A 9,481-nucleotide genomic window follows, 5' to 3' on the forward strand; every position below is an offset into this window, starting at 1 on the left:
GTCATTAAGACCTTTTTTCCAATTCCTTTTAAATTCAACTAAAAGAAAAAAACGAAATTTAACTAAATCATCAGATAGTCGGCTAGTAGAAAACTTTATCAATTACTCTATTAATAACCTCCGAAACCCAGTCCGTGCTGACTCATTAGATTCAATTATTCTCATGCATAATATTGAGGAGCACTCGTCATATAAGCATGAACCCGAAACTCAATATTTGCCTGTACAAATTTATTCGAAAATTCCAAAACCAAAACCTATAAGGTATGATTTATCTTCTTCTGACTCTATATCTGGATCTATATATCAAACTTCTACACAAGACCCGTATAAAAATTGGCAAGAAACGCCCCTGATTTTTCCCAATAGTAATGGAAAACCATCCACTGCTCGTCCACCTTACATCTCATCCAACTATTATCAACCCAATTACAATATCCCAGTTATTATTAACGACCAATCACCAACATTTATAACCCCTATTGAACTACAAGCACCTACATTTATAACGCCAATAGAATACCAAGGTCCAACTTTCGTAACGCCTATATCAGTCACTCAAGCACCATTAACTGATGGAAACCCACCACCAACAATAGTTATATTGGAAGATATAGATACGGCTGTAGAACCTCCGTTAAGTGATCCTATAGTGGAACAAGATCCGGTGGGTGCAGGGGGTTCTGGTGTGGCTAGTGCGGCAGCGGTTGGTGGTGCAGCTGGAATCATAGGTGCTGCAATAGGGGCAGGAGCCGGGGTAGCTGGAATTTCCGGAATTGCTGGAGGGGCAGCAGCTGCTGCAGTAGCTGGTGCAATTGAGGGAAATGGTGGTGGAGGGGGTGGTGTGGGGACACTAACACCAGCGGACGTAGCGCAGTGCCGGGCGGGTGGCAGTGCTTCAAAAGTGTGTTCTGAATTAATAACGACTTCAACTTCTCCAACTAGTTCTGGTTTTATACAATTTTTAGACGATTTAATATACTTGTTCACATCACTTAATTTTATTGGGCCATTAATGATAACTTTTTGGTCGATTATTTTTCCACCTATGTCTATTATTCTGACCAGTGGTCTAGGTGTTATATCATTTTTGTTTCCTTGGATATTGCCAAGGATATGGTTTGGTCGTCAACTCATGAATACGTTTAATATAAACCAATTTGACCAACGTTTTGACAATACAAATAACTACCATCAGCCATATTATTACTAATATTATTATCACTGTGTAAAGTATTTGATTAATTAGTTTCTTTTTAATTATTTTAATATTGTTCATTACACTTATTTCCTTTTCCTCGTTCGTGAGTTCAGCGATTACGGGTGTATATCTTAATTAACTGTATTTACGTTTCTTTTATAAATTACATTATTTTAATTTATTATTAAAAGTTAGTTTTAATTTCCAGGCTGTGACGTCGTTATTATGATATTTTTGTACAAATTAATATGATAAAATTATACGTTTTAGGATAATTTATAATAATTTATGCGTATAATATATTGTTGTACGGTATAACTAGTTAAATAAAATAGAATCATAGTATTTTAATCTGACTTTTTTCATTAAAATCCTAAATAATTTAACATATTATATTTAAATAAACTGAATAACTATATTTATTTTTATAGGAAAGATGCTGTGGCAACGCCGATCGTTGTGTTTGCAGAGACAGCTATCAGTGCAGGGGATGCCCGGGCCCATACTACTAAGCCACCGCTGATGGATGATTCTGTGAAGTCAGTTAGTGATCAACTTCTTCAAACATCAACATCTAGCAATATGGTCGTATCTTCAGAAGTTAGAACAGTTCAAAAAAATGAATCAAATTTAAAAGGAGAAGCGGTTCCTGTGCTAACTGATGAAGATGTACATGCTGTAGGCCCATACAGTTACAAAATATCATCAGATGGATCCACAAGACCAACAGGAGATTTGTCAACTTGGATTCTATTGGGTGGTGAATCTTCACCAGCACCATTAAATATGGCCACAATTAAAAAAGTACCTAAACCAGCTGATGCAACTACTTCTTCACTTTTACAGTCGTATGAAACAAGCACTACAAGGAAAAGGAAACCTACAACTGAAAAAATGACTACAGCTCATTCGACTGCAGTCACCGAATCCCCGATCAAGTTACAAGATTCCAAATTTAAAAATAAAACGCCAGTCATTGTTGGAAAAATACCTACTACAACTACAGTTAAAGACAAAGTTGAAGAAGTGACCACTCCTCTTCCTGAATTACCCCCCCTGGACAATAATACGAGATTTGGAACTCCTGTTGTCACATTTCCTCATGTACCACCTAGACAGAGACCCTCTGCAAATAATACAAAAAAAGCAGAAAAACCTCTGACAACAAAAATAACTTCTACAGCCGTTGTTATTTCCAAGCCTTTAAATAACACAATGGCAGTGTCTTCTACTACTGTGCCCACGGTTGCTATTACTACATCATCTTCTCCCACAACAGTTTCAAATCTAAATGTAACTGAAATTGCAGATAAATTCACAGAATCAAGTAATTCTACTACACAAAATACTTCATTAAAAAAGAAAAAAAAGAAGAAGAACAAGAATAAACGTAAGCCAGTTAAAGTTTCTAATGATGACGCTCAAAGTAAAATCGATGAACAGAGTACTAAAATAACTCCAGGTCGACCATTATCAACTCGAATTTATAATTATTTGGCTCGTGAAGTTATGCCCAATGTGGGAGTCGGTTTAGTTGGCTTGATGTTGACTGCTGGTTTAGCAGGGTTACTGTTATATTCGCCATTAGGAGGAGCTGCTATACCTTTGGTACCATTAAGACGCACTGATTCTCACGTACATGGTCATAGTCATGGACATGGTCCTGGTTATGTTCCTCCTGAAACTGACAACTCACAGCCAGAAGAACAAGTGTTCGGTCAAGTGCTGTCTGGAATGTCTTATGGTCATAATCCGTATGGTAGAGAACGTCCTGACGCAGTTCCTAAGTACAAGTCATCTTATCAACCATCTGAATACCCTGCCGTTCATGATGTACCAAAATACAATTCCCATGACACCAATAAATATTCGGCTCATGATGTAACTAAATATGTTGCAGCAGCCGATACAACTAAATATTCTACACACGACGGAACCAAATACGCGGTTGTTGAAAGTACTAAATATTCAGCCCCCGACACTAATACATATTCGGCTCCAGATACATCAAAATATTCAACAATTGACGTAAGTGCTACTCAAGATAAGGTACCATATACTCCTTTAGATGCATCCGAAGGACCAGCATTTGAACAAACACAAGACAGCCAAGATGACACTTACCAAAATCACCATTATGATGAACTCAAGTTTGATTCGTCCAACGCTTACGATCAACCTAAGTATCAGAGTACTTCACAGGTGAAAGGAGTGTATAAAGAAGATCAACCTTCTTTTGAAGTACCAAAGTATCCAGGATATGTTCAAGATGTACCTAAAGAAGAAGCTGTAGCTGTAAATTATAATTTTGATAATCACCGAACAGATGAAAAAGAAAGTTCTACCGCGGCATCATCGGATCCAACGTTTTCTGCATTACAAGGTATTCCAAAATTTTATGAACAAAGTGTAAACCCTGAACAAATATCTGTTAACGTACACCAAACTATGAAGATGGAACACGGACCTCGAAGTTTAAGAATAAGGCGTCAAGTAGACGAACATAATGAAATTGATGCCCAATTACCAGATGAAACTACAGTAAAGCCTACCGAAAAAACTGTCGATAAGAGTACGGAAAATCAAACAATTGGTGATATCACTTCTTCTACAACCACATCTACGTCAACAGTCTCGACCAAAATACCTGACTCGTCAGAATTACCTACTGTGAATAACAACCAATTTTCATTAATAGATCTTTTAAGAAGAGTAGCTGAAGTCAAATTGAAAATGGGAATTGAAATCCTAAAAAACACAGCAGCTAGTTTTACACAATATGTAAATGCTATTCAGAGAAAAATGACACACATGGTTAGAAATCTACAAAAGTCCAACGACAGACAACAGTCAGAGAACAAACAGGAAACAAATGTCAAATCAGATTCAAATGTTTCCGATGAGAAACGACAACGAAGATCAATTAGACATAGGATTTATTCTAATTAGTTACTTTTAAGTGGACTTAAAATAAGTTTGGTGATATGATGGGTATGTACAATGAACTGGGGAATTTCTCTTATAATATTTTCAAGACTAAAAACTTAAGCTAAAAAATGTCCATACAATGATCTATGGGTTTTTTTTAGGATCAAGTTTTGGGATCTACAAACATATTGTAAATTGAATTGATTTGTAATATGTTTTTGAGAGAAAATAAAATAATATGTATTTGTATTAAATGTTTAAATACATATTGTAAGCTTAAGTGATTGGTACATTGCTACTATTGTATAGCACATAATATGTACCTGTCTATGTAAATATTTATTTAAATTTTATATTTTTTTATACGTAACAATATACAGTGTTTTATTTATCGAATAAATACAATGTGTGTTTATTTTTATTTCACTTTTACCCAACATATTTACTTAATATAAAATAAAATGTGATACTGCGTATCAAATTACAATATACAGTATACAAGCACTTAATAAATTAATAAAATACAACTGAATTAAAATTATTACATTAAATAAATAAATAATTAGTTATCGTGTAGTTACATAACAGTGCTCAAAAGGTATTAAAGGTATTGGCAACGACATCAAATAAACATTGAGCGGAACGCAAAAAGGATACGATTAAAGAAAAGAAATTACAGGTAATTAAGAATCAATAATTATCTAGGATATACGTGATGATGCAGTACTACTTCTGGTCTAGTCGTGAGATCCCTGCGTTTTCTGTTAACCATCATTGGCAGGAACATTGCCATGGTAGCAGCTGGTAGCATTCCAGCGCCTACTGCGGCCAACATAGCTCTTCGCTCTTCGTTGGACTTGGCTGATCTGTCGGAAAACACTTGCACATCATTTTCGTTTTCCTTAAGTGCTCTAGCTGCAAACTCCCTTTGCTCTTGATCCACTGATTTCCTTGAAACATCCACCTCGATCATGCCATTGTGCGATGTAGTGACATTTTTTGAATCTTTATCCGGTGGCAATACCATTAATCGTACAGTTCTCTTGGACGATATCGGTCGGCTTACTGTATCGGCTGATCGACCAGTCATTTCATCTGATCTACTTACAGTTTCAACCGGTCTGTTGACCGTGTCAATGGATATCGACCTCCCTTGTAGGCTTCTATTAGGTCGATGTGGGATAGAATAACCTTTAGTGCTGGATAAAAGCACCCATTGTCCATCCCCTTCGGCTTCTGTGGGTCTCGGGCCACCATAAGATGTTTGTCCATAGTCACCGTTCCATGGTTTGTGATAAGCGTCGGCAGGAAATTGTCCAGGCTTGCCATCCGTAATTATATCTTGCTCTGCATTGTTCCATCCATAAAAGCTCTGCGAGTTATGAGGTGCCGACGGTTTTTGATAATTTGACGCTTGTGATGGCTTGGAAGAATAGTCGTAAGTTGGTCGAATCCAAGGGCGCTCAGTGGTCCATTCAGATTGCTGCTGTTGTGGCTGATGATAATTATTACTGGGTCGTTGTATAGGCCTGTTACTGGCCCATGGAGAATAGCTGGCTTGTGTGTGGTCTTGGGGTGGTGGCGGCCACGTTGGGCGATTGTTTGGTTCCCATTTCTGGATGTGCGACGACGACCAAGCCATTGGTTCCAATGTGACCCATCCACGTCGATCGTCGTATGGGTTTTTCGGACTCTGTTGTGGTTCTACTAAATTCCACGATGCCTTGGATTTATCTTGATTGCCACTATCTTCGTACGATAATATCTTGTCCGACGATTCAGGCTCGCTGTCTGCTTCACCGTAACGTTTAAGTATTCGGTTTAATTCATCCTGGGTGTACGGTTTGAAGGTGGCGTCAGATCCTCCTAGCTCAATCCCCGCGCACTCGTTGTTATCCGTACACTCTATTGAATATTTCATTTTAGCCGGATCTGATGCTCCGATAAGTGAAGCCCCGGTTATCGTGTCACGCCTCCATTTTATTGTCCCTGCGTTCGCATCATCTCTAACGGTGAATGGCTTCGATGTGATTATATAATTAGTTTGTGTGTTTGGCGCCGAGTTATAAGACCGTGATTCTGTGTTGGCTGACACTAAGATCACAGGCAATACGGCAACAACCCAAATGTACATTGTAAACTTGTTTTTATTACACCGGTATGTGATGAAAGATTGTTGACATCCTTTGAAACCAATCCTTTAGCTATGTTCTGCAAAATTAAATAAATAAATGCGTTAAAATTAAATAAATTTAAATTATAATGGAAATGACAATTATAAGTATATTTATTGAAAGTAACTTTGTTTATGTCGAATGATGGCCGTTAAAATATTTTAAGTGTACCTACTAGTAACTTACTAGTATAGGTACCTATGTGTAAAAAACATTTCTACTTTCCATATCATCATTCACAATTACGATGCTAATGACTGGGTATCACTAAATTACTTTTTAATCATTTCACTTTCATAAAGTCGGTTTATTTTATAATGAGCTGTGACTAATTTTTCAACATTTCGTTTATACTTCATAATTTATTACCTTTATGTACGTCCGTGGTTGTATTGTGTACAATTTTGTAATGCACTAGCTATTGTAAGGTCATAGAATTATTAAAAAAAAAAAAATTGTTATTTATACTTTGTTATGACTTTTGATGTATATAATATAAAATATGAAAACGTGTTACTGGTAAACACTCCGGTACTGTTCGCGACCCACGTGTCACTGTGCAAGAAAACATTCGGATGGCTCGAGAAAGGATACGGTGCAATGAAAATTCGTTGGTGGGTTCACGCGGTTATTGAAGCGCGGAAACGGTGAAAGTACTTTCTATTTCTGTAACTGTAACATATTTATTCCCAGCAAAAAAAAAGAAAAAGAATTCTCGATCTCGTTGACTCTGGAAATTTCCAGGTTACGCCAATTAGAGGGGTTCGTTTTTGTGTTTGATTTAATTTGTTTTGTGCACATACGTTTCCGATAGTAGATTTAACATCGGACAATACAGTAGAAAATCAAACGGGAGTGTTGGCTGTCACGTATCCACATAGAATCTTCATGACAATAGGCTTTGGGAAATCACAAATGAATGTTCTATCCTACAAGAATTTGATGATAATTTTATTGTACAAACAAAAATCCTATTCAAACTGTTAAATGTTTATTTAATAATCTACGTATTCAATTATTCAAAATATGCAACAGTATATATAATATTCAACACTGTGAATTATTTATACATACCTTGGTACAATGGTACATAAGTCAATTATTTGAAATTAAAAACTGTTTTATATTTAACTTTCTTTTTGTCATTCTAAGAAACCAAAATAATTCAATAAACAAATAATTAAATAATTATTTTATTTTATTTTCTTTTATTTTTCTACTTGTGTACATTTATTTTTAATTTTTTTAGTTCATAAAAAATCTGTTCATCATTGTTTTTTTTAGTTTAATGAAAAAACCGCATTAAAAAAGTATCATGAGCTGATTACATAACCAAAATAATGCGTAACGAAAGAATTTACCTTGTAAACGGTATTCACCAATGAACTTGAACTTCATAATAATTTATTAGAAATTCTCAAATTAAACAATCGTACATAGATATATAGTATATAGATATAGTTGGTGATCTAAAAAAATCGATATTTGTTATTGAATATATTATATTTTTAATTATATACAAAATGAGTCCAATATCAAACAGAAACTTAATTGTGTTACAAATAATTTTCAAAAAAATTAGAGTTTATATTTAACTGTAGATACAATATTATCTACTCTTACTGAATATATTTTATTTTACCATTCCAAAAAATTACGTATTATCAATACCTATTTGATTAAAGAATCTCATTTTTAACAAGTCTCAACCCTCCAACGGTTTTTTGATAAAATTAGCTAAATAATTTGACAATTATTGCCGTGGGATGTTGTATATATAGTAACAATATCTTTGTATGACATTTTTTTGTTTGCCACCAAGGCTAAAAGTGAGAATAGTCTAAGTCTTCCACCCCACATAACTTGTAATAAAAGAAAACTCACTTATCATATTTAAAACAACAAAATAAATTCACATATTATACCTAAATATGTATGACAAAAAAAACTGACAAAACGTTATTTATAAGTTTAAGTCTTTTTGATAAAATATAATATGTACTTATGTAATTACTAATTATATTCGTACTGCCATTTCACGAGTTTATTCGTGGAAAAACCACAATGTCACGTTACCTACCACGATACACATGGTCGAGTATGGTCGCGTAAGAAACGAACGTTTTTCCGGCAATAGTTGACGTAAAGCAAACTCGGTAAAAAAAAAAGACTAAGTGACTTTTAATATAATGCAGGTGAGTGTTTACCTTCTCGGCAGTGGTCGGGAACAAGAACGGCAGTCAAATCGATGGGACCGGAAGCGGCGGAAGTCCGTTTCGGCACGTCGGGCCCCGACGGTGAGATGGCTTGCAATGACACTGGTGCGGACACAAGAGCGGACGATAATAATATAGTATTATCATACACTAACATAAAACGACCTGCGGAGTCGGCGCGCGCACGTTTGTGTGTGTTTGTTTGTTTGTGTGTGTTTGTCGGCGTAGTGCCACGGCGGCGGATCGCTTAGTAGCCGTTTAATAACGCACGTCCGATGTTTTATTAGTCACTGAACGGGCGTCGGGATCGCGACTCGCGGGAGAGAACCGCCCGGGCGGCGCCGACCGGTGACGGCGGGCCCCCTCGGCCGCCAGCGGTGGAAAACCATTGCATGGACTGTGCCCCCCCCCCCCTCACACTCGCGGACGAGAGGGCCACCGGACCAGAACCACAGGAAAGTTTCCCGAAGCCACCTCTTAGGATTTTTTCTCTTTCTTCCGTTGTTTATTTCGGCTCGCGTTCTCTCCGTAGTACATACACACGACCGTTTGTGTTGTTATTATTATTATTAAGTATCATTTATTTTTTTTAAATGCAAAAACCGATTTTCTTCTTTTTACAGTTTTCACTCGTTTGGATCATTTGTGCGGTGATGATGACGATTGTGTGTGTGTGTACACTCACTCACTCACTCTCTCTCTCACTCCGTCTCTCACTCTCTCTCTCTCTCTCTCTCTCTCTAACTTTCCGTCTCTGTCACGGCGGCGGTGGTCTCCGGCCGAGCCGCTTTCTACAGTCTCCGCACGACGTCTTTATAATACACATCCATAATATATTGTGCATTGTCGCGACCGCGTCTTTTTTTACGCTCGTCGCCCTGCGCGTCCCGTCGCGTTCAGTCTTCCGCGTCTGCAGACACTCGCACTTTTTACTGCCCCCCCCCCCCCTCCCAATCATCTAT

General features: G+C 36.9%; 2 protein-coding genes across 5 annotated transcripts in view; one reads left to right on the forward strand and one right to left on the reverse strand.

Annotated features, from left to right (window-relative positions):
• LOC132942523 (uncharacterized) overlaps window positions 1–4,534 on the forward strand; it is a 50,102-nt gene extending 45,568 nt beyond the window's left edge. For all 3 annotated transcript variants that reach the window (XM_061011024.1, XM_061011025.1, XM_061011023.1), the window contains one exon: window positions 1,633–4,534. In XM_061011024.1, coding sequence (XP_060867007.1) covers window positions 1,633–4,150 — 2,518 coding nt within the window. In that variant the 3' untranslated portion in view covers window positions 4,151–4,534. The remainder of the gene's footprint in view (window positions 1–1,632) is intronic.
• Window positions 4,530–8,822, reverse strand: LOC132942525 (uncharacterized). 2 transcript variants are annotated; one of them, XM_061011026.1, is made up of 2 exons: window positions 8,511–8,822; window positions 4,530–6,340 (listed from the first exon to the last, which is right to left on the reverse strand). In XM_061011026.1, exon 2 carries the CDS (start codon window positions 6,261–6,263, stop codon window positions 4,827–4,829), a length of 1,437 nt encoding a protein of 478 aa, XP_060867009.1. In that variant the 5' UTR covers window positions 6,264–6,340; window positions 8,511–8,822; the 3' UTR covers window positions 4,530–4,826. The 2 variants fall into 2 exon arrangements, with proteins under 2 accessions (XP_060867009.1, XP_060867010.1); XM_061011027.1 differs by lacking the exon at window positions 8,511–8,822 and adding an exon at window positions 6,673–6,850.
• Between the last annotated feature and the right edge of the window lie 659 nt (window positions 8,823–9,481).

Source organism: Metopolophium dirhodum, chromosome 4 (genome assembly GCF_019925205.1).
Source record: "Metopolophium dirhodum isolate CAU chromosome 4, ASM1992520v1, whole genome shotgun sequence".
Taxonomy (NCBI): domain Eukaryota; kingdom Metazoa; phylum Arthropoda; class Insecta; order Hemiptera; family Aphididae; genus Metopolophium; species Metopolophium dirhodum.

Coding starts and splice junctions, on each gene's coding strand:
- LOC132942525 (XM_061011026.1), bottom strand. CDS start 6,263: ATGTACATTTGGGTTGTTGCCGTATTGCCTGTGATCTTAGTGTCAGCC.